The 26,809-nt window shown below is 45.4% G+C and overlaps 1 protein-coding gene across 1 annotated transcript in view; it reads left to right on the top strand.

Moving 5' to 3' along the window:
- The first annotated feature begins 408 nt into the window (after positions 1–408).
- TG (thyroglobulin) overlaps positions 409–26,809 on the top strand; it is a 209,578-nt gene continuing 183,177 nt past the window's right edge. Inside the window, exons 1-11 of the mRNA XM_074984795.1 lie at positions 409–472; positions 3,568–3,676; positions 5,232–5,329; positions 6,267–6,470; positions 9,561–9,720; positions 13,654–13,760; positions 16,152–16,295; positions 17,359–17,544; positions 20,532–21,587; positions 24,694–25,281; positions 26,252–26,494. Coding sequence (XP_074840896.1) covers positions 409–472; positions 3,568–3,676; positions 5,232–5,329; positions 6,267–6,470; positions 9,561–9,720; positions 13,654–13,760; positions 16,152–16,295; positions 17,359–17,544; positions 20,532–21,587; positions 24,694–25,281; positions 26,252–26,494 — 2,959 coding nt within the window. The remainder of the gene's footprint in view (positions 473–3,567; positions 3,677–5,231; positions 5,330–6,266; positions 6,471–9,560; positions 9,721–13,653; positions 13,761–16,151; positions 16,296–17,358; positions 17,545–20,531; positions 21,588–24,693; positions 25,282–26,251; positions 26,495–26,809) is intronic.

Below are 26,809 nucleotides of genomic sequence, written 5' to 3'. Positions count from 1 at the left end.
CAGATGCTCACAATATACAGCAGATGAGAGTTTAAGCTCCCCCTGCACATTCTAGATCCGTTATGCTTTAATTAATTTGTACATAGGTTTAATTAAGCCCGCTAGTCTCCTGCATTGTACATTGGATGTTTCTTCTGGTCATTCTTCTTTCAGGTGACTGGGTGTACAAGTGCTCCCTGGAGAGGAGATTAGAGTTTACCAATTAAGAAATCCACTGGGGATGTTCCAGGTGAGTGAGGCCCTCGTGATTTTCTTGCGTCAGTCACCCAATTGAGTGCTCAGTCTACCAGCTCATAAGTGGATCTGTTCAAACAATGGCTGCTATAAAAGGCTGGCCAAGGCTTTTGCAGTGCATGCAAGGCCTTGATCCCTCATCATAGGAGGGGATCACAGCTCCTGCATGGAAAGATGGGGCCCGTGCTGCTCAGCATCCTTTTTTGCTTCGTTAGCGTGGTGTCAGCCAATATATTTGGTAAGTTTACCTCTACTCATCCTTGCCTCTTATTTGTGTCAGGTTGGAGTCATACTGCACTTGCCCCTACCTTAGAAGCTTGCATGGATATTTCATTGTTTTTGTGTTACAGCAGCACTGACAGCCTCAGATTATGATCAAGGCCTCATTGTGCTGGGCAATGCACCTTGAAACAATGCTGATCTTACATACCAAAAAGAAATGCCACTGACTCAGTGGTCATTGCGGTGCCCAGGGTTTGATCTTGGACGCCGAGCTATGGCCCACTCTCCGAGGGCCAGCAGAAACTCCAGTTCTGTGGCATCAGCACACACTTGTCTTGGGGAAGCACGACTGGGCTGATGACACCAAAAGAAACTGCTGGAGGGGCTGACTGGCCAACACAAATGTTTGGGTGAAAAGAATGGGGTGGGGACGAATACAAAGGATCTAGGAGGAGGCCCCCCAAATTTAGGGACCCTAGTTAACTGTGTTGATTAACCTCAGAGGGGGTAGCCATGGTAATCTGTAGCTTCACACAAAACAAGCAGCCCTGTAGCACCTTAAAGACTAACAATTTTATTTATTAGGTAATGAGCTTTTGTGGGTAAGACCCACTTTGTCCCATTTGGAGCAGAATTAAGAATCCAGAAATTGGAATATACACAAACCTGTAGGGAAGCACTCTAACCTCCCTGGACATTCAATAATGTATCTGAAAGTGGCCATTGTCTTACAAAAGGATTTTACCACAAGATTAGAGAGAGAGACATCTGAATTGGAATTCATGTGCAAGTTTGACACATTTAACCTAGGGCTTAACAGAGATCTCAATTATCTTATGTAGTACAAGGGCAACTTCCCAACCTTTGTATTTGCAGGAATGGCACCCATCCCACTTACTTCTTCCACCGATCCTATTAATGACAGGTGACCTCCCTCACTTTTTTTCTTCTTCTCCTCCTCCTCCCTCTTTCCCACTCATCCTCCACTCCCATAAACTCTGGATTCTTAATTTGCTCACAAAACCTCATCACCTAACAAATAAAATCGGTAAGCTCTGTGGTCCTCCAGTATTGGCTGGGTTATTTATGTTGATTAACCACTGTTCCATTTTATGATCAGACTCGTGGTTTCTGGTGCTTTAATGTGAATACACCAGACTCTCACCTGGCATTTTTTTTTAAAAAAAAGTTTCTAACCCTTATAGAAAGAAATTCAAAAACATGTTGCCCAGAAGGCAAACAAATAACACATGGGTGAGTGTATATTACCTATTCCCCTTTGTGCTGATCCACAGAAGATAGGCACTGATATGCTGCTAAGTACTAGAGCAATGGTTCTCAAACTGTGGGTCCAGATCCCAAAATGGGCCATGCCCCTATTATAATGGAGTTTCTAGGGCCTGCCTCAGACTTGCTGGGATCCTGGGCTGATGGCTAAGCACTGTTCCCACCCCCAGCAGCTTGGACTGTGGCCTCCTTTCTCCATCCCAAGGTGGTGTGGCCTAGTGTCACCCAGACTCTGCCCCCTCAGGGTCAGGTAGTAAATCTGTTGTTGGAAGCAGGTCATGGTGTGATGAAGTTTGAGAGCCCCTGTTGTAAACGCTTGGTTCTTTAGGTCAGACTGTAGAAGCTCATGATTTTTAGCCCTGGTGGCCCAGGGTTCCATGCCTGGGGTGTTGGCCGAGAGGGCAGCTATCATCCAAACACAACTCCCTATTTCTTAAAATCAATTAGTTTGAGAGAATCTCATTATTTCATTATTTTTTGTTTTTGTTTTTGTTTTTTTTTAAATGAGGGAGGGAGACTAGCTCATTAATTTTGACCCTTAGGGGATTGGGAATAACCCCCCATGGGTTGATAAGTGGTTAAAAGACAGGAAACAAAGATAGAAATAAATGGTCAGTTTTCAGAATGAGGAGTGGTAACTAGTGGTGTCCCCCAAAGGTTCATACTGGGACCAATCCTGTTTACGCTACTTATAAAGGATCTGGAGGCGAGGGTAAATAGTGAGGTGGCAAAAATTGAAGGTAACACTAAACTGCTCCAGATAGCTAAGAACAAAACTGACTGTGAAGAGCTTCAAAAGGATCTCACAAAACTAAGTGATTGAGCAACAAAATGACAAATAAAATTTAATGCTGGTAAAGGCAAAGTAACAGACATAGGAGAAAAATAATCCCAACTCTATGTATGAAATGATGGGGACTAAATTAGCTCTAAACACTCAAGAGAGAGATCTTGGACTCATTGTGGCTAGTTCTCTGAAAAAATCCACTGAATGTGCAGCAGCAGTCAAAAAAGCAAACAATGTTAGGAATCATTTAAAAAGGGATAGAGAATAAGACAGAGACTACCAAACATGATTAGGGGTTTGGAACAGTTGCCATATGGAGAGATGTAAGGACTGGGACATTTCAGCTTAGAAAGAGGAGACTATGGGGGAATATGATAGAGTTCTATAAAATCATGAGTGGGGTGGAAAAAGTGAATAAGGAAAAGTTATTTACTTGTTCCCATAATACAACAACTAGGGGTCACCAAATGAAATTAATGGCTAGCAGGTTCGAAACAAGCAAAAGGAAGTTTCTCTTCACACAGTGCATGGTAGGCCTATGGAACTCCTGGCCAGAAGATGTTGTAAAGACCAGGACTTTAACAGGGCTCAACAGAGAACTAGGTAAATTCATGGAGGCTAGGTCCACCACTGGCTATGAGCCAGGATAGGTGGGAATGGTGTCCCTAGCCTCTGATGGTCTGAGGCAGGAAATGGGTGAAGGGAGAGGGATCATTTGATGATTACCTGTTCTGTTCACTCCCTCTGGAGCATCTGGGATTGGTCATTGTTGGAAGACAGGATACTAGGCTAGACGGATCTGTGGTCTGACTCAATATGGCTGTTTTTATATTCTTATGCACCCATTTACATTCCCCTCACAGTGAGGTCTGTTAGCCTGTGCGATAATATCACCAAAGAAGGAGAGACCCCAATACAGTGTTTAAAGCCAGAGTCAGAACAACAGCACAGGCTGTGCTGCAGGGGACAGTGCTGAGCCAGGTTCAGGATCAAACAGGAAGACAGAGTAATCTCCTTTACTCATTCATTGCATGCAGAGTACGAGGCTGAGGCCCAGCCACTCCGTCCATGTGAACTCCAGAGGGAAAAGGCCTTTTTGGAAGGAGGCATCTACATCCCCCAGTGCTTAGAAGATGGACAGTTCCGGTAAGATAGCTATGCACCTGACCCTGTACCAAGAAGGGCAAAGGGAGCTCTGGAGCTGAGCAGGGTTGGTCCCCAGTGTTGTGAATAAGGAGAATTGTGGTCCAGTTTCAGACTCTGTTGGATGAGTTCTGTCACTTCTAGTTTGGAATAATCTGGGGAGTCTGCTATAAATTTAAAAAACAAAAGAAGAAGAAGTGGGGGTGGGAGCTGTTGTAAAGGTGGTTGTCCTGTGCACCACATGTGCTTCCAATCAATGTTCCTTCTAATATTTTTCCTATGAGGGGGTGGAATAAATTTGATGTGCACCAATGCATGTGCCAATGTGCACCATCATAGAAACATACGCTGATGGCTCTGGGCAGCATGGGCACTCTGGTAATCAACTAGATGGCACCTGAATCTCTCCTGGGAGGCTGGCCAAGAGCTCATGTTCCAGAGAACACAGGTTCCAATACAGAGTGGAAAGCATCCTCCACGGGATTGCTACATTCCCTTCCACAAATGCTGTGGGGAAAAGCTGGAGGAATAGCTCCACCAGCGCCCACATCCTAACCTGTGAAGCTGATCCAGGAGCAGGGAGAGAGGAAGTAATTATACCTGGTATGGGCTGGCACGGTCTACCTCCTCCGTGGAGCAGAGGTGGGTGAGTGAGGGAAACAGCGGTTGACTTGAGACTCCAATTACCAGGCAGACCTAGATTTGAGTCACAGAGGAGTCTGGCTTGCCCTAAGCAGGTCTGGGCTTTGGAAAGGAAGGATGGCCCTGTGGTTAAGGCATAGGTCTAACAATTGGGATTCTGCCATCAACTGTGGGCAAATCACACAGGCCTGGATCCTCCAGTGCTTAAATACCACTGAAGTTCTGGGTTCTTTATCTCAGTCCCCCATCCCCCCAAACAGGGTAATAACACTCTCTGACCTCAGAGGTGTCGCTAGGTTAAAGTCATTAATGTGTTTGTGGTGATTAGATACTAGAATGATTTAAAAAACAAAACAAAAACAGAACAACTTATAATTACAAAGGCATTAATTGATGAACAAAATATTGGGCCTTTTCCACCCTGACTGAATAGACCTTGTCAGCTCTGGCCCTCCCCTTTACTGAGAACCCCTCTTTAAATCCTCCTCTGAAACCCCCCCACTCGTGCATCTGACGAGGTGAGTCTTTTCTCACGAAAGTTTATGGTCCAAAATATCTGAGAGTCTATAAGGTGCCACAGGACTTCTTGTTGTTTTCAAAAATTAATCGGCACCCTCCAGCTATTTAGAGCTGTTCAGACCTGTCTCGAAATGAAGATGATGTAAATCTCATACAAGGTTGTACAGCTAAGGACCCATCCTGCCATGTGCTGAACACTTAACTAAGACAACACTGGAGAGGTCCTAAGAGAGTTCCAGAGAGGCCTGGTCTAAATAGCTGAGACACCAGCTCTAGGATGAGGTTATTTCTAGAGACATTGCTGTTTGTCCTGTAAATGTCCCATTTCTGACAATAGATTTCAGATTGATAAACAGTTCTGTGGCTAAAACAAAGTGATGCGTCTCTTCCCCTCCAGGACTGTGCAGTGCAGTACGAATGGCCGCTCCTGCTGGTGTGTAGATGCCAATGGTATTGAGGTACCAGGCAGTAAGCAGATGGGAGTTCCCACAGCATGTAAGTCAGACATCATCACTTTTGCAGGGGGGTGGTAAAAAGCCATTAACCTCTCCGTGGGACAGCAGTTGAAATCAAGTGGACTTTGGTCATTGACAGAGCAAGGGTAGGCTCCTGGTTATTTAGCCATCTTTTTCAGCAAAAGCTCTGTGCATTATTCAGGTCCTGATTATGCAATTCTTACCTTAGCAGTCCCTTCTCCTGTGAATTATCCCAATGTAATCCAGGTTGAGTTGTGACTCAGTGCCCTGCCCCACCTCCCCATGTATCTGAGAACTTGCTCAAATCCAAGTCACCTCTGGGTTAACAAAAGACCAGCTAATGCTACTAACAACGACCTAAAAGTAAAGCTCTGCATCTTTATTTACAAATGAAGTTGATGTAAGTAGGACTATTAGTGACTTTAAAAAGTACCACTGGCACTCGGACTGTACATAGAGGTCAAAAGGTCAAATATTGGTGCTCCACTTTGGAAATGTTGCTGATTCCTGGACTGGACTGGACTTTTAATGGGTAGCCCACAATGGATGAAAGATGTGTGTATCGAAGTGCCAGACTGCAGGAGGGATTCTGGTTGGGAGATGCTGCAGAAGCAGCTCTGCCACATGTGGATAAGATGCAGAATGGCCAAAGGTAGCAGGACCATGACCTCATCCAAGCTCCCTCTGCCTCTCTTAGGCAAGGGTAGTGCCACTGTCAGCACAAAACTTGCACGGTGATTACAGTATTCAGCCACCGGGTGTGGCCTGTCCCAGTGAAACTTATCTGAGACTCTTTTGGAATGTTTAATCTCTCTTCTTGGCAAACCTGGTGGAGTAACAGAACACAGGCATGGTTTTGATATGGCCTAGAAAAATCTCAAATGGTCCTTTAGAAAAATAAGTGGTCTTGTGCTCAGCCATCACCTTCCCGTAATGAAGCCTTTTTGCTATTGTAGGTTTATCCTTTTGTCAGCTTCAAAAACAAGAGATCTTGGTTAGTCACTACATCAACAGCAGCACCCTCTCCTACGTCCCACAATGCTTGAATTCAGGGGAGTTTGATCCAGTGCAGTGTGATGTTGGGCCAGGTCAGTGCTGGTGTGTGGACTCGGAAGGGATGGAAATTTACGGCACAAGGCAGATGGGGAAGCCAATGCAATGTAAGTAAAGTTCAGCAAAATGTGGATTTGATTTCATGGTTTTATGAAGGGGGTTAAAAATTAGCATGATGAATGGCTGCTCATAAGATAGGCTACCAGGAAATTTCAGAGTGGTCTTTCCAAAAACATGAAATAATAATCGTACTCTTTGCAATCTGCTAATATATTGGCAGGATGTTAAACAGCAACTACTAAAGTCAAACATTTTAACATCAGCTGGACCAGATAACTTGCTTCCAAGAATTTTAAGAGTTGGCTGAGGAAGTTGCATGAGCATTGATGTTGATTATCAGTAAGCCTGGGAGCATTGGGGAAGTTTCAGAATGCAGTTGTCCATAGAGTTATGTGAAAGTTGCATTCCCACACACCCTCACATAACTTGAATTTCACGTAAGTTGGGGGGCAGCTTTTTTCCCTGGCAGAACGAATGTTCTACAGGCAGGGAAGCAGCAGGAGCCCCTGGAGTCCTTTTGAAAGATAAGTCCTGGGGATGGGGGGCAGTTGAGGAGGGTTAAGCCTGGCAGTGGGTTAGGACTGCAAGGGGAGTGGGGCTGGAGTTGAGCAGGGGCCATGTGGCTGTGGGGGAGTTGAGCTGGGGCCTTCCTGGGAGGGAGGGGGGAGCCAGAGCTGTAGGTGTGGTGGGGGAGGATGAGATGGAACCATGGATGGGGGCGAGGGGAGAGCTGGAATGGGAGGGGTCAAACTGGGACTGTGCAGAGCTGGGGGGTTTGAAGCGGGGCTGCGTGCGGGTAGGGGGTGTGTTAATGCAACTTAAGCACAACTTGAAATCGCGCATTTTGCGGGGTTATTGTGCTGAAACAAAGTTAATGTTATACCAATATTTCAAAAAGGTAAACGTAATGACTCTGGTAATTATAAACCTGTCCGCCTGACATCTATTGCAGGCAGGATAATGGAACAGCTGATTCAGAACTTGATTAAAAAGGAATTAACAGAGGTTAATATAATTAATACCAACCGGCAGGATATCTGGAAGATAGATCCTCTGAAACTAACTTGATATCTTTTTTTTTTAATGAAACTACAGGTTTGGTTGCTAAAATACTAGTATTGATGTAATATGCTTAGACTTCTGTGAGACATTTAACATTGTACAGCATGACATTCTGCTTAAAAAATGAGGACAAATAAAATTAATGTGGCACAGATTAAATGGATTAAAATCTGGCTGACTGCTAAGCCTGCAAACATTCTTGTAAGTGGGGAATGATCATTGCTTAGGTGTGTTTCTAGTAGGATCCCACAGGAATGTAGTTTTGGCCCTCTGCCATTTAACATTTTCCTCAGTGACCTTCAAAAAACCAGAAAATCATCGCGCATAAAGTTTCCAGAAGATATGCAATTGGAAGAGTGGGAAATAATATATCAGGTCACTGATACAGAGAAATGTGGTTCACCTGGGCTGCGTCTACACATGCACGCTACTTCGAAGTAGCGGCACCAACTTCGAAATAGTGCCCGTCGTGTCTACACACGTCGGGCGCTATTTCGAAGTTAACTTCGACGTTAGGCGGCGAGACGTCGAAGTCGCTAACCTCATGAGGAGATAGGAATAGCGCCCTACTTCGACGTTCAACGTCGAAGTAGGGACTGTGTAGACGATCCGCGTCCCGCAACGTCGAAATTGCTGGGTCCTCCATGGCGGCCATCAGCTGGGGGGTTGAGAGATGCTCTCTCTCCAGCCCCTGCGGGGCTCTATGGTCACCGTGGGCAGCAGCCCTTAGCCCAGGGCTTCTGGCTGCTTCTGCGGCAGCTGGGGATCTATGCTGCAGGCACAGGGTCTGCAACCAGTTGTCAGCTCTGTGTATCTTGTGTTGTTTAGTGCAACTGTGTCTGGGAGGGGCCCTTTAAGGGAGCGGCTGGCTGTTGAGTCCGCCCTGTGACCCTGTCTGCAGCTGTGCCTGGCATCCCTATTTCGATGTGTGCTACTTTGACGTGTAGACGTTCCCTCGCTGCGCCTATTTCGATGTTGGGCTGAGCAACGTCGAAGTTGAACATCGACGTTGCCAGCCCTGGAGGACGTGTAGACGTTATTCATCGAAATAGACTATTTCGATGTTGGCTGCACGTGTAGACGTAGCCCTGGTAAGGTGGGCTGAAGCAACCAATATTCCTTTTAATTGGTCTCTAGAGGGCTGGCGGTGAGGTACAGCGGGGAGGCTAGCCCAGCTGCACCCCTTCCACCCAAGGCCCTGTCCCTTCCACGAGCATGGAGTACCCTCACCAAGCTGGTCCAGGGCCCCAGCAATTCTGTCACCCCTCCACTCCCACCTCCCGCTGTGCTTACTCTATCCTGGGAAGCAGGGACTCTGAAAAGCAGTGTTCGCAAGGTGGGAGTAACCAGCTGAGTGTGAGTTCCCAGTGTTACGCTGTGGCCAAAAGTGCTAATGTGGTCCATGAGTCGGAGGAAAGGTAATTTTACTGCTGCGTTTGGTACTGGAAGACTGTGTCCAGGTCTGCTGTCAATAGTTCAGATCAGAAAGCCTGTCTCCTAGTGTCAGGCTCAAGGAGCCCAATCTATGTGACTTAACAAAGCAGTGAAGGGGGTGACTTGCTTCCTGTATGTGCCTATGTGGGGGGCCAAATGTTTAATAATGGGCTCTTGAGTCTAGCATCATATGATACACTGTCTGGAAGTGGAAGCTGGACACATTCAGGTTGGAAATAACCCTTACATTTTTACAGGCCCTTTTTTGTGAACAAGAGGACCCAATACTCAGCTGGCTCCCTGCTCCCCTTCCAGCAAATGCCATGGCTGTGGCTTTTGAGGTGCTGGTACTCAGTAGCGGAACGAAAAAGCATTGCATTTTTGATAGAGTAATTAACCATTAGGGCAATATTCCAGGGTGATGGTATGTTTTCCATCACCAACCATTGTTAAATCAAGGTTGGAAGTTCTTCTAAAAGATGTGCTTTAGGAAATAATTTGGGGCTGTTTTATGCCTGTGGTTTAGAGGTGCACAGACTGATCACAGTTCTGGCCTTGGAATCTATGAACTTGTTGCATGGTTTGTTTTTAAGCACTGCTGGGAAGGTGAAGTCACAAGAGTTCATACTTGCTTTCTTCAGGTCCAGGGAGCTGTGAGATCCGAGACCGTCGCATTCTGCATGGAGTTGGGGAAAGGAGCCCACCGCAGTGCTCAGCAGATGGAAAATTTTTGCCTGTGCAATGCAAATTTGTCAACATGACTGACATGATGGTCTTTGATCTTGTTCACACTTACAACAGGTAAGAGCAGATGTTTCTTTCACTGACTGGCAATTCTGCCTGTAAATCATTACCTCTTGCCCATTCCAGCCTTAGCCCCCACTAACCCAGGAGGGTCTCAGTGTCCCTCTGGTGGTTGAATCAGGTAAAGAACTTTGAATCATCTAATGCCCGAAAGCAAACAGACTTTTGCAAACTTGGCTTAATCTAATTCTTGACTCCCCCACTCCCCACCCCTCTACTTTCTGATTTGCTCACCTTGATAATTTTTTTTCTGACTTGTCAACCTTGATTGCTATTTTTGGGTCTCTGTGCCTTAAATATTGATTCTGTTCTCCTATGGCTATGGTCTGAAGAAGTGAGTCTGCGCCATGAAAGCTCACCTAATAAATTATTTTGTTAGTCTTTAAAGTGCTACTTTACTGCTTTTTTGTTTTGATAGACATTTGTTAGTTTACTCAGTAGTGGCGTGTGCTTTAAAAAGCAGAGTGTTCTCGTCAACTCTACAGGCAATGGAACCAGAGTGTCCTTCCGCATTCTGAAACAACAAGAAGTCTTGTGGCACCTTATAGACTAACAACTGTCAATGTGCAGAGCTGTCAATGTACGGTAATGTACAGAAGCCTGTGGGGGAACACTTCAATCTCCCTGGACACTCAGTGGCAGATTTAAGAGTGAAAGTTCTGAAACAAATAAATTTCAAAAATCAAATGGAGAGAGAAATCTCTGAGCTGCAGTTTATTTTTAAATTTGACTCCATTGACCATGGAAAAAACAGAGACTGGGAGTGGCTCGTAGCTTACAAAGGCAGTTTCTCTGCTCTGGGTGCTAATATCTCCCCATTAGACTCTGACAAAGGCTCACATCCCCCATCTGATCTGACTTGTTTGTTCCTCTTTTGAGAAGCGCTGCTGATACTGGGCCCTTTCAGCCTTTCTGAATAGACCTTGTCAGCTCTGGCCCTCCCTCTTACTGGGACCCCACTCTTTAAATACCCCTCTGAAACCTCCCCCCCCACTCATGCATCTGATGAAGCGGGTCTTTGCCCACAAAAGCTTATGCTCCAAAATATCTGTTAGTCTATAAGGTGCCACAAGACTTCTTGTTGTCCTTGAAGCTACAGACTAACATGGCTACCTCTCTGATACTTGTCACTTCTGCATTCTGTGGCACCTCAGTGTGATGGACTTTTGTACAGTGGCTGTTATCTGTAGCAGCCCTCACCATACCAAATGAAATAACATATTGAGCAAGCTAGAAAAGAGCAGCGGGTTGTGACTCAGGTTATCATTTTGCCATGGAGGTTGTTGAAGTCATGGAACTTCCCAAGAGCTCTGTGACATCAGCCCAGGTGGCTGGGAGCTGCAGGTTCCTACTACCTTCTGCAGCTGCACGGAGTTGTGAAGTATCCTCCTACTAGAAGTTGCAGGTCCCCAAGCTCCCAGCTGCCAAACCATGGCGATACCCATAGTTGCACACTGGCCAGTGCAAGACCTAGAGACCAATGCTGTGGAGAGGGAGTCCCTGTACCTTCCTGCTAGTACTGCAGCAGAGCAGGGGAATCCCTGCAGCTCCCTGGCTGCTGCTAGGGGAGGGAAAGGGGATATATTTTAATAAAAGTCAGGAGCCAGTTTCCATGAATGTTTCTTTAGAGAGAACACTGGTCATGGCCCATGATTTTTTTATATCAGTGGCAGGCTAAATTTTGTTATGTACACCAAAGCATGTGTAGATGTGCACTACCAATGAAAACACCTGATGGTGGCTGTGGACTCTCTTCTAAGCAGCCAGATGGTTGAGCTTACAGGTAACACTGCCCATGACTTTTACTGATAATCTTCCTGGCAAAATCTTACCCTTAATAATAATGCGCTTGTCTCTTTCCACTAGAGGGCAGTAAAGTATCCCTGATGCTTCACTTCTGGGGAAGCCTGTTCCAGTGGAGAATCTAACTTAAATGTGAACCTTTGTTTTGCGTTTGGGTCTTTAAGCAAAAACAAAAGTGCAGCAAAGCAGGCCAGGTGCCTGGTGCTAGTTTGTCAGTGTATCAGACAAGGCTACTTTGGCAAGTGAAAGATAACGTGGCAGTTTCAGTAGCTGCCTGGTGGATAAGGAAAAATCTAAAAAGACCATTAGAGTCAAGAAAGTGATGCTTTCAAATGACATTTTGCTGTTGCCATTGGGAGTGTGGTCTGGAAAGTGAGTTTGAGTAGCTTCCATCTCCCCATATAAATCTAAGCAAGTCTGTTTTTGCTTCCAGCTTTCTACCCGGGGAGCTTACAAAGTCCCTGTCACTGCCTCATCTAAGCACCCCACAATTGTTAACTTACCTCTCAACACCTGGGGGAGAAAAGGCAGGGCTATTCTTCTCATTGTGAAGATGGGGAGATAAGGCAGAGAGAGGCTAACTGACTTGCCCATGGTGACACACAAAGTCTGCGGCAGATCGGGGATTTGAACCAGGTTTCTAAGGCCCAGTGCCCTATCCACTGGGTCATTGTTCCTTTGCACCCTAAGAATGACACTCAAAAATGAACTATCTCTTCTACCTAAAACCCCCAGCCAAAAATAATCAAAACTACCCTGGAACATACCAGCAGCTGTGTGTCTAAATCATGTTCAGGAATATGAGAATGTGTATATGATACTACTCTTAGTGTATGGAAACATGGGAACTGTTTCATTTGCAATAATGTCTTAAGCTAGAATGCTTTATCTTCTATTTGCTTGAAGAAACCCTGGTATGTTAAAAATATTTTGTAGCCAGGAGCCCTGGGATCAGGAGGTTGACGGATATTCAAATATTCTGGATAACAAAGAGGTATGCCCATCAATGCATAACACTACAGAAAAACAAGATTAGAAATTAAGAAACAAACAAAAATGTATGCGGAGTACTTTATTTACCAACAAGAGCAGTATTGTACACAGTAAACTTATCCTATATTGGCTTTATTTATTTGTATTTCACTATACGGTACTTATGGAAAATGTAACTAAAATTCACTTATGGTTAAAATACCAGTTATTTGAGAGTTCCGGGCGATTGAATCCTGGATATGAATTTACTGTGTATTTCTCAGTCAAGATCACACAGATCGTGTTTTGTTCAGCACTTACCGTATTAAGTTTCCTTCTTAAATCATTCCTTTGCTGGAATCTGGCTGTCATCAGTAGTAGAATATGTTTAAAGACTACGGAGCCCCTTTGATCTGCAGAAATAAGAGCCAGTCTCCCTTGCAGTATGTTTCAAAACCAAATTTTTCTTTTAATCCATTGGCCCATGTTTTCGTAATGTAACAGATTAGTGGTAGTATTTATCTGCCTTTCCATGTGTAATTCAGTGTGGAAAACAGATTGGTGTGGGGTTGGGGAGGAAAAAGCACCCTCTTTGTTTAGGCTTTGTGCCATCTTGTGTGGCTTTGCGGCAATTTGTAATTACATTAGTCACACTGCCACATATTTTACAGTTTTTGTTGTGCTTTTAAAGGCTGGGCCCAGCTACAAATGATCTGTCAACATTTCTGCTGCCTTCGGCATTGTTGTGCATTAGGTGCTAATAGCAAGATTAAAAATGGCCTGAAATCTGTCCAAGAAATGACCTCATTGCCCTTTGTTTGCTTAATTGTTGGGATAATCGGGTGCAGGCTCATTTGTTGGGGAAACGCGCGTATAAACTCTTGTAGTACATCCTGAACAAGGCAAATCTTGGACTTATCCTGATCTCTGGGCAGCCAGAAGAACACTGTTCCATAGCCGAAGGCCTCGTTAATAAACGAAAACTCTACTGTTTGCATCGCAGCGAATTAGGATGGACATAAGCGGTCCCAGAAGGGCCATCATGCCTTTGTGCTGTGATCCCTGCAGTGGGAGCTTGGAGAAGAAGTTTTCTTTGTTACTGTGAAAAGGTCACCAGGAACTCTCCACTTCATAATTGTCTGCTCTTCCTTTTAGGTTCCCAGACGCATTCCAGACATTTAGCTCCTTCAGAAGCACGTTCCCAGAGGTCTCTGGGTACTGCTATTGCGCTGACAGTCTGGGACGGGAATTAGCAGAGACGGGTAAGTGCCTTTCAAAAATCTGTTAAGTCTTAGCAGCGTGACTCAGAATTCTCTGAGAAAAGCAGATCAGTAACAAACACCAGGACCACAGCTTCATTTCAGTGAGAAAGCCAAGCACTGAGCTGGAGTCATCTGTGAGCAAGCACTGCAGCTGATGGTACCAGACACAGTCTGTGCCAAGATCACTTCAGGCTAGGGTTCATTAGCTAAGTTATCTAATGCTATGTCTGCACAAGACAAAGTAAGTTGACCACAGATTTGCAAGTCTAGGATTCTCTATCCAAAGCCTGCAAGTTGTTTTCCCTTGGCATGAGCATGAAGAAAACTGTTGTATTCCCTCAAGGTGTACCTCAGCAACCCAGCGTCATTCTGGATAACAGCAGATTAGATGTAATTCAACAATTCTGTTACCTTGGATCTACTGTCACCACAAACCTCTCCATGGACGAAGAACTGAACATCAGAATCAGGAAGGCAGCTACTATATTTGGCAGAAAATAAATATGCTAATCTACCAGGCATATGTATTGAGTATCCTGCTATATGGTTCTGAGGCCTGGACCATCTACTCGACTCAGGAGAAAAAAACTGAACAGCTTCCATCTTTGCTGCTGCCACAGAATTATGAATATCAACTGGCAAGATAAAGTTTGAAATGCAGATGTCCTGTCAAGATCTGGCATACCCAGCTTCACAGCAAACCTCAACAGCAGAATGTTAAATTGGCTTAGTCATGTGAGAAGAATGGGTGACGAAAGTCTTCCCAAAGAAGTGCTTTTTGATGAACTGTCATGTGGGTTGAGAACAAGAGGAAGACCAAAGCTGAGATTGAAGGATACATGCAAAAAAGCCATGAAAATAATCAACGCTGATCCAAAATCCTGGGAATCTACATGATCAAATTGAAATACCTGGCGACGATTGCTATGACAGGGCACATCATCCTTCGATAGTATATGTGCAGGCCATGCAACGAACTTCATCTTAAAAGGAAAAACTCTCAGACTCAAGAACTTGGAAATAGACTGACATTCGGTTCTTGCAGTCGACCGTGCAAATCCAATATAGGACAGATAAGCCATGAGAGAAGCTGCAGACTCAAATACTGCCCATAGATCCTCACCACATCCACTAACCACCCTCTCTTGTGACGAAAAGGGGCCATATTTAACTGCATAACTAAAATTGATGTGTCTGTGTTTGGCCAACTTGGCTAGTTATGCTGGGGAAAGTTGATGGGAGAGTTTCTCCCACTGACCTCTCTTACTCCTTGCAACTCAGAGGTTGACTGTGATCCTTCAGGGGTCAATTTCACTCCTCCATACTAGATGCATGAAATTGAACCCCGGAAGATTGACCCTGAGTGGGTTGATCTTTTGGAGTAATGTAGCCATAGCCTCACTAAAGGAGTGTTTGGCCAGTGTAACTGTGAATACTGTGGTCAGCCCAGTCGGCATCTTCCTCGGCTGAGTTGTCCCACCCCAATTTAGCTGTGATCAAAAGTTACTCTCCTATTGTTGTTGTGGAGTCCCATTTTCTACTGGGCGATTGCATATCTGAAAACCACCAATGCAAGGGGCTGTCTCCTTAGCCATCTCAGCAGAGAGGTGCAAACCTGAATGGACTTGGAGACTATGTAGCTCCCTTCCCTGTATAGCAGGGATTCTCCACATCCTTCTTTCTCCCTCCTGTCCTGCCACAGACTGTAAAATGCTACAGTCTTCCTGTGCCACAACAACGGGTTTTCTGCCTGTAAAAACCAGGGCCAGCAGTAGGAGGTAGCAAGCATGGCAGTTGCCTGGGTCTCCATGCTGTGTGGCCATGTAAAACTCAGGTTTCAGCTTCAGCCCAATGGGGGCATGAAGGGCAGTTGCCCTGGGACCCAACATTCAGTTGCCACAGGGTCCAGAACTCCCCATATTTGACTTCCCCCTGGTCCCTCAGAAGAGTTAACCTGGCCTGGGGGAAGCCCTGAACCTCAGTCCCCTCCTTCCACTCCCCACCTGTGGTGCTGAAATGTTGCGCGGGGTGGAGGGGGGATGAGGTGTCTGTCAGGGGCCACATCAGCAAGGGTTTGTTTTTCCTCACTATTATATGGCCCCCGACTGATTTTTCTGTGGGTTAGTGGCCCCTGGCCCAAAAAAGGATCCCCACCCTGGCTTAGGGCATAGATCATGCAGCCCTTATGCATTGAGATAGACACTCACACAGTAGTATCCTTTAGTTCAGTGGAGCTACTTGTGTGAGCAAATGCCCATTCATGTAACCTCACAGTTCAGTTCATGGAGGAGCCCGTGTTTGTCTGGTAGAACACATCCATTTCTGTCACCTCTAGATGTGTATGGAGGGCAGGTGAATTCCCCTGGTCTGAAAGGCTCTCTTTTCTCACAGGTTTGGAATTGCTGCTTGAGGAAGTTTATGATACAATTTTCACCACCTTGCAACCTGCGCACACATTTGCTGAGACCAGCATCTATCGGATTCTGCAGAGACGATTTCTGGGGGTGCAGCTAGCGACCTCTGGCAGGTTCAGATGTGAGTAGCACCAGACTAGAGTCTCAGGGGATGATGCAAGATATCCGGCATAAAAGCGTGATCACCACACTCTTGGCTGCCACACTGGGGACTGAACCAGTGCTGGAAGCGTGAGCTGCTAGTATTTGCAATGAAGCGCTAGCTTTCTTTAGCTGGGGCTGTGTAGACCAGGCACAGTGTGGGATTGTAAGACACAAACATGAGTACGTAATGCCTGAATACTGAAGCAGGTATAGGTAGGTATTCTTTCAGCTACATGGAAATCATTTGCCTTCCATATTTTCAGTGGTAGCAGATCCCTCCAGGGCTCAGGAAGAAGTTTTTCCCTTTCTCATGTGAATAGGTTAATGAAATAGACCCTGACTGACTGCACTCAGACATGACAGTTGTCAGCAGAGGACAATACTCAGACTCCTAGCTCCACTACAGTTATAATAGCTACTAGAGGGAGGCTTGATCACAAGTGCTAAGAAATGTATTGCATGATGGGGGTTTTTCATCAGCCTCTAAAGTTGCTGCAGGTATAAACTATTACGTACCTCTGGCAGATGCCAAATGAGTTGGTAGCCTCAGATCCATTGCTAATGTACACATGTCCACAGCATGGCCAGCACTCTTCTTAATAGTCACACCAGGGAGCAGGAAATGCAAGTACCCTCCCACCTGCCCTAAGGGAAAAGTATGTGGGCACAGCTCATGCTGCCTTGGTCAATGGCATACCCATTACATGGATACAGAGAGATTTTATATTGTCTGTCCACTTGATCCCATTCATGGCCACTAATCCACTTTGAACAAGTAGATGCTTGTGTAGCCTCATGCCCTGGCCCATTGCACGAGAAATTGCTGCTTTTCAATTATGCACTAGTATTTATGGCTGACGTTTTAATCCCTGTCGTTTATTTTGAGAAATGAATTCTGACAATCAAAAAATTAGCATGTTGGGGCCTTCCCCAAAAAGTCACCCAGGAGCTATTCAGACTCAACAATTCCAGGCCTGACTGAAAATTTGCTCCAGCTCTGAACTGTTTTCCTCCTTCACCAGCAGCATTTTCTCTTCCAGGCCCCTCTAAGTGTGAGGTGGAGAGGTTTGCAGCCTTTCGCTTCAGACATGCGTATAAACCCTCGTGTGAGGAGAATGGGGACTATACCCCGGTGCAGTGTGAGCAGGACGGGCTGTGCTGGTGCGTGGACCCTAAGGGGCAGGAGATCCAGGGAACAAGGAGGCAAGACCAGCCCCTGGTTTGTGGTATGTATTGGAGCAGTATGGTAATCCATTCCCGGGACTAATTTCCACGTAAAATGCACAAACCCATATTAGCTATCTGTCACCCAGAGGCTCTGAGACCACTGACAAGTGAGAGTGAAGTCTGCTCTACAGCCTTAGCTAAGAAGCAGTTGGCTTTCAGCTTATGTGGTAGAGGCACTCAGCTTTACCCCTAAGGTTACAGGTTCAATTCTGACAACCAGGCTCTGTTGGCTTTATGTATCTGTCCCAATTGTTTTGGTGGTGCTGCTGTTGTTGTTCTGGCAGCAAAATACCACAGTGATTGTCAAAATTCCTGTGCAATTCTATTGTCTTTCCACACCCTTTGCCTCTCTGGCCCCACAGCTACACAATACCTAGTCCTGTGAGCAGTGGGGCTGACAGCCACTGCTGGCCCTGGAGCAAGTGGGGATGGGGAGCCCAGCTTCGTGACCTAGAAAGGGCGTGGCCCAGGGCAGAAGGCCTTAGCGCCACTAAGACGGTGCTGCTGCCCCTCCCCCCGCCCAAGGCTGTGTGGAGCAGCTCTGCTGTGGTGTTTCAAAGGAGCCTGGAGCTCTGGCTTCTGCTGCTGTAGGAGTGGTCATAGCTGGAGCTCCGGGCCCCTTTGAAACACCTGGCCCTGGAGTAACTAGCCCCTTTTCTCCCCCTCCCTTCTGCACCCTAGTCGGTGGGCCTCCCTGTGGGAGAACAGGAGCAGCTGCAAGCAGGCGTCACTACTTGCCCACCCAACTGAGTGATGACTCCCTGTTCAAGACCTCACCTCAGCCTCCTCTCTCCTAGCCTGTATCCTGTGGTGGGAGCGGTCCCTGAACAAAAAGCACAGCATCAGTTCTCTTGGCAGAGTTGCCAAGCACAAGCATTCAGAAATCACAAATCCGGTGCTGCAAAAGCATTTGATTTAAAAACAATGAATGTCAGGTTCCTTTTGTTCATCCTGCTGATTTTGGTGCCTTTTGGGGGTCACATTTTGAAGCATTCTCCATAATTATGACAGGTTGAAAGTTGCTTTTGTTTTAGCATAGAAACTGAGATTCACCTGACTACAGGAGTTGGCACATGAATAAAAAACATCCCCCCTCCAGGGTAATAAAATTGCAAGTGCTGGTGACCCTTCACTTGTGGTTTATCCTTCTCTTTCTGTTGTCATGTCTTGGTTGAAAGGGTGCACTGCTTCTGAGGTTTTTCTCCAGCCATCTCTTTCCCCATCTCTGTCTCTGTGTTACTTGGCTATGAATGCTGCCAAATCACATACAAACAAAGGGGGGAAAAAAAAAAGGACTGTGAGCTGCTGCATCATGAAAAGAGGGAGATTTCATGAAGCAAAAAGTGCCTCAAACTAGAGCCCACAATGGAAGAGGACGGCAGAAAATGTCAAAGGGGTCAGATGCAGGGCAGAGGGGGCTTTTTAAAAACCCTTCAGTCTGGAGAGAAATGCCTGAAATTCAGGTTGGTGGTGCAGGTTTGGGCAATGAAGCTGAAGACAAGCAGCCTTTGGCAAAGTTAATTTTTCTGTCAACTTGACATGATCATACCATGTAGCCAAAGAAACAGTTCTGGACAGCGTTCCCTGTAAGCTGGGCACTTAGGCAGCCACCCGGGAGAGATTTAGGTGCTGCTGAGCTGATTAGCAGAGTTCCCACAGCTTGCAGCATGTTTCTATTGGTGGTGTATGTCGGCACATGCTTTGGTGCACATAACAAAACTTATTCTGTGCATGGATGGAAGAAACGAGGGGGAACACTGGTTCTGGGTGTTCCTCATGACCCAGAATCACCATAGGCTTTTGGCAAAGATGGATTTACTGTAAAATGCAAATGTCTGCATGCCTTCAAGGCCGATGAGGGGGGAGATGGTGAGAGAGCCTCCCAGCAGCCTCTTCATCTGTCAGGGCTGGTTGTTTCCTCGTTGGGCTCCTCTGAGATCTTCTGTGTGTGGGGGGAGTGGGGGGGTGGTTGAGAAAACTTGAGGCAGCTTGAAACTCAGCGCCATGACTTTTACTGGCAGACCCAGGGTATCTAAGCAGAGAAATTGGAAGTTCTGCCGACTAATAGCTGAAAAAGAATTTTCACAAGGTTATAGTTTTAGAGAGGCTCTGTTCTAGAAGCTACAATGCAATACAGTTGTCCTTTTTTCAAAACTCCCACAAAGCAAACGGTCTTCTCATTACATGCAGGTGTGATTTGCTTCAATGGGGCAAGGGGAGAACATTTAAGAAGCGTGTCTGTTCCATATTGACGTTATTTGGGGAATGTGAATTTGTCTGGGTGAAAGGTGGGCCCTATTTAATCCATCTAGGGATGCCACACAAAAGAATGTCAAATAGCCACCTCTCTACTAAAAAGAAGGAAGAGGGAGAGCTGTCAAGGGTCAGCTAATTATGGGTGGGTATCCAAAAGCAGGAACCAGACTGCAGGCTAGCATGTGCAAACAAGGGAACCAGATGAGTACACCGATGACACCTATTGGAATCTTAGGGAGTGGTGGGCAGATTGCACCAGAGCTAAAGACCCATGCCTTCAGGTAAGGTGAGGGTGCATGACCTGGGGGACAACAAATGGCAAAACAAGGACAGGGGTAAACATCAAAAGTTCAAAACCAGGGTCCGGCATGGGGACGTTGATCAGAGAATCTCAGGCACTGTTGCTGGATTGGTGGCTTAAAGGATTGAAATATTTATCCAGAGAACAGGACTTGAACACCACAGAAAGGTTGGGCTGGAAGGAGAAAAAAAGGCCAGAAAGTATGAGGAGTGCTTAAAAAGCGTGTGTCAGTGGTCATCTCCTCTTATTCCCCAGGATGAGCTGGGTATGGCTTATATAGACCCCCATCCACATCCCTTCCATTCCCAGCTGCCTCTGAGATGGGTTGATTGGAGTTATTAGCCTGGGGCTCATTTCTCCCCTTCCATATGATTGTTCACGCTAAATCACAAATGCCAAAAGATTTGTCTCCTGTGTCCCTGTGTCCAGGTGAAGAAAGAGCGTGTGCCTCAGAGAGAAGGCAGGCTCTATCAAGGCTCTTTTATGGACCCGTTGGACACTTCAGTCAGCACAATGTGTTCGACCCCCTTGATATAACGTCAGAGCGAACAGCCAGATTTTCAAGCTCTTGCCTGCCTTCCTTCAAGGAGCTGTTTGTGGATTCTGGATTGCTTGCACCTATCACAGAAAAACAGGATGCCAGCCAGCTGTTGGCACTAGAAGCCATCTTCAGTGATGCTATCAGAGGGATGTTTCTATCACGACAATTAGCTCGAGTTGCCCTTCAGTTCACTACCAATCCAAAGCGCTTCCAAGAAAACTTGTTTGGAGGAAAATTTTTGAAGAACCTGATCCAATTTAACTTTACAGGTGCACTTGGGACTAGAGGAAATTTCAGAATTGACCAGTTTTTCCAGCGGGAAGGCATCAGGGGAATGGACAACAGTGGAGGCTTTGCAGAGGAATTATTGCTGGAAACATCAAAGGGGAGCTTCAATTTGAGTCAACTTCTTGTGGACAGCTTTGGCCGCACAGTTAGTTTACAGGACAATCAGAAGGCGGTGGAATTTCTTGTTTCTGTTCTGGAGCTTCCAGAGTTTTTTGCCTTTCTACAACATGTTATTGCTGTCCCAGAAAACATCGCTGAAGATTTAGGTGAAGTGGTAAAAATAGCTTTCAAGTCCAAAGATTGCACTGAGCAGCCCTGGGACTTGTTTGTTCCGACCTGCACCAAAGAGGGGAGGTATGAGGAAATTCAATGCTATGCAGGTGCGTGCTGGTGCATGGACTCACAAGGTAAGGAGGTCCCAGGCTCAAGAGTCTTAGGCAAACGTCCGAGGTGTCCCACTGCATGTGAGAAGCAAAGGACAAGTCTGCAAAGCTTAAAACAAAGCCAACCTGCAGGCTCTGATCTCTTTGTGCCCTCATGTACCAAGGAAGGAGACTTCCTACCGGTCCAATGCCATGGCAATAGCTGCATCTGTGTTGATTTGGAGGGAAGAGTAATTCCAGGAACAACAAGGAAAGCTGGTGAGCCCATGCAGTGTAAGTTTGGGGATTGGTGCTTTATAAGTGTTTATTTTATGGTAGGGATTGTGTGCTGCTTCTTGTCTTGTTTGAGATGAAATGTTTGGGTGTAAGGCCTGCACGTTCAGAGCAGAAGAACGTGAGCTCTATCATTGTTAATGAGGACATCCTTGTGTTCTGTCCCCTCTGCTGTCCTTGTGCCTGATATAGCTAATTACCATAAAACCCAATGCGCCCATGTAACTGATACTTCACTCTACTCTGCCTATGTCTAGAATGACATGTCTTTTTGGTAGGATGGAAAGCTGTTCTCTCATGGGACAAACAGAATAATCCATGCAACTGTCATTCACCCTCTTTGGGTGCAACCCAGGATCTTCTGAGCTGATAAACATGAGCTTCTGTTGTTTGAACTACAGGGTGATTGTAGCTACAGGATGGCTGTAGGAGAGACACTAACGTCTTGTGTGCACCAGCTGCTAAAGGAGGATAAAGGCCAAAACATGCAATGTGGGTCCTACAGTCAGCTGAGAAAACTGAGTGCCAAACATAGTTATTTTTGTTGTTTTTAATATCTTAGAAAGCTGATTTGGTGTTCTAATGACTAAGTGTGGCATTGGGCATAGAACTATAAAATGTCTTAACAGCCCCCTCAGCCCTTCTTAAAAATTGACACAATGGCAGAGTGAGGTGCCTTGGCTAAATAAAAGAGGTCTTACATTGACTGCTAAAGCTCAGTGGGCTTGAACAAAGGCAAGCAGTAGGGCCATCCTTACAGTTTATGGGGCCTTCACTGTACTATTAAACTGGTATCCTGTGGGATGTGTGGGAGATATGAGTTTTTAGAAATATGGTTTTATAATCTTCAGCAGCACACTAATGAACTATTTTTAAAGCAAATTGTAAAGTAAGAGCTGAAGACTAACACAGTAAGTTCAGAAAATGACTGTATACACATAGGGATCCCAAAAACAAACAGGGCATTACAGTGGATAAGAACTGGATATGAGTCAACAGTGTGCCCTTGTAGCCAAGAAGGCTAATGACATATTAGGGTGCATTAGGAGGAGCATTTCCAGCAGATCTAGGGGAGTGATTATTCCCTTCTACTCAGCACTGATGAGGCCACTTCTGGAGTATTGTGTCCAATGCTGGGGCCCCCAGCTTCAGAAAGGACCTGGATGAATTGGAGAGGGTCTCGTGGAGGGCAATGAAAATGATTAGGGGGCTGGAGCACATGACCTACCAGGAGAGGCTGAGGGAATTGAGCTTATTTAGTCTGCAGAAGAGAAGTGAGAGGTTATTTGACAGTAGCCTGTGACTATGTGAAGGGAGGTTCCAAAGAGGACGGAGAGAGGCTGTTCTCAGTAGTGACGAATGGCAGAACAAGGAGCAGTGGTCTCAACATACAGTAAGGAGGGAGGTCTAGGTTGGATATCAGGAAAAATATGTTTCACTAAGAGAGTGGTGAAACACTGGAAAGAGTCACCTAGGAAGGTGGTTGGATCTCCATCTCTAGAGGCTTTTTTCATTCCTGGCTTGACTGTCCTGTCTGGGATGATTTAGTTGGCATTGGTCCTTCTTTCAGCAGGGAGCTGAACTTGATGACCTCCTGAGGTCTCTTTCAGTCCTATGATTCTGTGCGTATTAGAGCCATTCTGGTGGCAATGAAGCCATTTTTCTCAGGGTCAGTGTTCTGCTAGTAGATTGGGCAGGATTATTAACTTTTAAGTTAATTAACTTCTATCTGGATGGAGACTTACCAGGCTGTAGCTGCCACAGAACAGAGACAGGTGTCTAGACATTAAGACCTAGTCCAGTGGTTCTAAAAGTGTAGTCTATGACCATCTTGTAGGTAATCCGTGGGCTAGGTACTGCCCACCCCTCGCAGTAGGGAGCTCATCCTGGCTCTCAGACCTGCAGCCCTTTTCCTTATGCTACAGATACATGTCTACATTTTTATCCTCCAGCAGCCTGATAAGAATAATTCAGTATTTAAGGCAATGAATTTTGTCATCATGGGTGGTTGGCTGGTGGGCTGTAGAAAGGTTTGCGTTGAGCAAGATGGGCTGCAGGCCAAAATGTTGGAGAACCACTGACCTAATGATGTTCCAAATTTTCAGATGACCTACACAGCTGTGTATTCCGTATATGGGTAAGGATGGTCCTGGCAGACAGGCAGAGAAAACTGGTCCCACAGGTGGAGACCCAGGCCCTCATTGTGAATAGCCTACTGCATGTTTTGGATAGTTCAGCCCCAGAAAGCAAGAACAAAGTGACTAGAGATTGTCACTGTCGTAATGGTCCAAAAGAAAAGAACACTCTCAATAACTATCTCCTGGAGCAATTAAGAACTCATTGATTGTAACCTATAACCTCTTTGGCCCACAATCAGAAACAAACAGGTACCATAGCCAGGCAAGAGCACAAAGTACTGGTGTTGTAGGTACATAATCGTCTGCTGGTCTCAGAGACATGATACTTGATTTTGCTCTTTTTATTGAGCCCGTAGCCAGTGCTTAACAAAATGAGATTTGGCCTTGACATTGGCAGTCATGGCCTCCAAAGGAAACAAAATCTGTGTTTCCTTTGAGGGGGTGAAGGTCTATCTTATAAACAGCTGTAACATTTGATTAGGTGGGAGAGGTGAGGCTAGGAGTTGACATTTCCATTTCCATTGAGAGGAGCAAGCTCAGTAATACTTGCTACACAGATATTCCCAGTTGTATCATTGGGGCTTGGTTTTTACATCAGTGAGAGTTTAGCTGCATAGGGATGGTTGGGGGAGGGAGGCAGGTTTTCAAAGGTTTTTAGGTACCTAAAGATGCAGGTAGGCACCTAACCTACTTAGGTGATTTTGAAAATCTCATTGGTACCTATTTGTATTTGTAGTGGGTAAATACTTTTGAAAATCTGGTTCTGATTAAAAAAAAAATCAAGATTTGGGCTTCTTAAAATAATTGGCCAAATAATAATAATTGTCCCCAGACTGGTACACTAATCAATGGCAACAATATGCAATTTCTTTGCATGTGTTTCCATGGTAACTGTGTTCAGGTCGGCGGGCACTACATACCTACCTTGCTCTCCTGTGATTACTGGATGTATGTTTTTCCTTCCCTAGGTCCGAGTGCGTGCCAGATAACTGCTGCTCAGGTTTTTCTTAAGACGGTACGGCTGCTGTTGTCAGACCCAAGTGCACTGTCTCAGCTCTCCAGTGTTTACATCCCACAGTGCAGCTCCAATGGTGCCTGGAGACAGGTGCAATGCAATGGCCCCCCCGAGCAAGCCTTTGAATGGTACCAAAGGTGGATCACCCAGAATAATAAAGGCGAAACTCTGCCTGTGACTGACCTGTTAAACATACTACTTGAATACAAAGAGTCATCTTCCCAAGGCTTTGCAGCTTTTATTAAAGGCTTGTATGCATCTGGCCACCAGAAGATCTTCCCAGCACTGGCCGAGTATTCTTCTTTTGATGCTCTTCCCCCTGGAGCGCTGGAAGGCAATGGGACCACTGTGTCAGAGAACATTTTATTGGAGCCATACACATTCTGGCTGCTTCTGCATGGCCAGCTCACTCATTACCCAGGTGCCTATGCTGATTTCAGTGCCCCTTTAGGCCACTTTGAACTGCGCAATTGCTGGTGTGTTGACAGCCAGGGAGAAGAACTGCAAGGAACCAAGGCTGAGCTGAACAAGATCCCAGCATGTAAGTCATACGGTAGAGGTCCTGGTTAATTCTTTACTTCAGTAAGGAGAACTACAGTGTAGAGGTTATTGATTTAGGAGAGGACCCACTGATACCACAGTCCAATCACTGCTAGCAACCAACTGTCTTTGGAAAACAATAGTCCCACAACTTTAAGTAACATGGAATATGGTGTATTGAAAAGTCTTCAAATGACAAGTTTTCACTAAGCTTTAAGGAGTTTCCTTGCAGGCTAGGGAACTCTGTAGGTAAGCATGAAATCTGGGGTTTTCCAGACTCAGTCTGCAAAAGACCCAGCTGGGTCCAAGGTGGATTAAGGTGCATCTTTCTGTCTTAGGTAGCAGTCTCTCTCTCTTTACATTGGATGTCATGTGTTAGATTTTCGGGGTCTAAGAAATGAAATAACATTAAATTGCAGCCTTTCTGGATGGATATTTATGCCTTGTTTCTAACACTATGGCTGTGGCTACCCTGCATTTGCTTTCGAAACTGAAATGCAAATGCACGAGATTGAAAATGCAAATGAAGTGTAGATTTACATATCTTGTGCCTCATTTCCTATTTTGTTTCAGGAAGTAGGGGTCTTTCAAAAAACAAGGTTTGTTTTCAAAGGAATCCCGTCTACATAGCTCTTTTTGCTTCTGGAAAAGCCTCTTCCAGAAGTGCGATCAAAGGAGAATTTGCAAATAAGGCAGGAGATGTAAATGCATGCTTCATTTGCATTTTCAATCTTGCTTATTTGCATTCAATTTTCGAAAGCAGAATGCAGTGTAGACATAGCCTCTGGGTTTGCTGTGAAAATAACATAGCAAAATAAAAGAAGGAAAGTCCTTTTTGTGGAAAAAATGACAGGGCACTTCATGTCAGGGTCAATTTGATTAGAAATGTTAAATAAGAGACTAAGATGAATGTACTAATTGTTGTGGAGTAAGATAAGGGTCACTCATGCAACTCCTTACTGTACATACAGGCCCTGGTGCATGTGAAAGGGTAAAGCAGGAAGCAATGAAGTTCATGGATGAAGCAGAGCAACTCATCCTAGCTTCAAATGGGTCCCATATTCCTGTGGGACAGAGCTTTTTAATGGCAAAAGGTCTGCAACTAACGGATGATGATCTTCTTCGGTTTGCTGAGACCTTTCAGTCAGGGGCTGCATTCTCTGAAAAGCTATTGATGGGAAGCAACTATGCAGTCCAGCTGGCAGCACAATCAAGTAGGTTGGGAGGAGAAGAAGATGGTAAAGTTGTTATTGGAATTTAAACCTTTTTAAAACAGGGCTGTATTTAAAGGGAAGTAATGCACAAAAAAACTTAGAACATTATCTTTATGTACCAAAACTCTACAGGCCAAAGTTAGTTTTGCTGAAAATGGATGTAAATCCACCGGAGCTAATGGTTTCAGCTGAGTATATCAGGGCTGAATCTGACCCGTTTTCTTACGTAGCACAGTGGGTGCCACTAGAATTTGGATGTATCCCATTCATTAAATTTCCTAGTGTATGTGTAGTATTTCCCCTTCTAAATAAAGG

Source organism: Carettochelys insculpta, chromosome 2, assembly GCF_033958435.1.
Source record: "Carettochelys insculpta isolate YL-2023 chromosome 2, ASM3395843v1, whole genome shotgun sequence".
Classification (NCBI taxonomy): domain Eukaryota; kingdom Metazoa; phylum Chordata; order Testudines; family Carettochelyidae; genus Carettochelys; species Carettochelys insculpta.
This window is presented reverse-complemented; position numbering and strand designations above follow the sequence as displayed.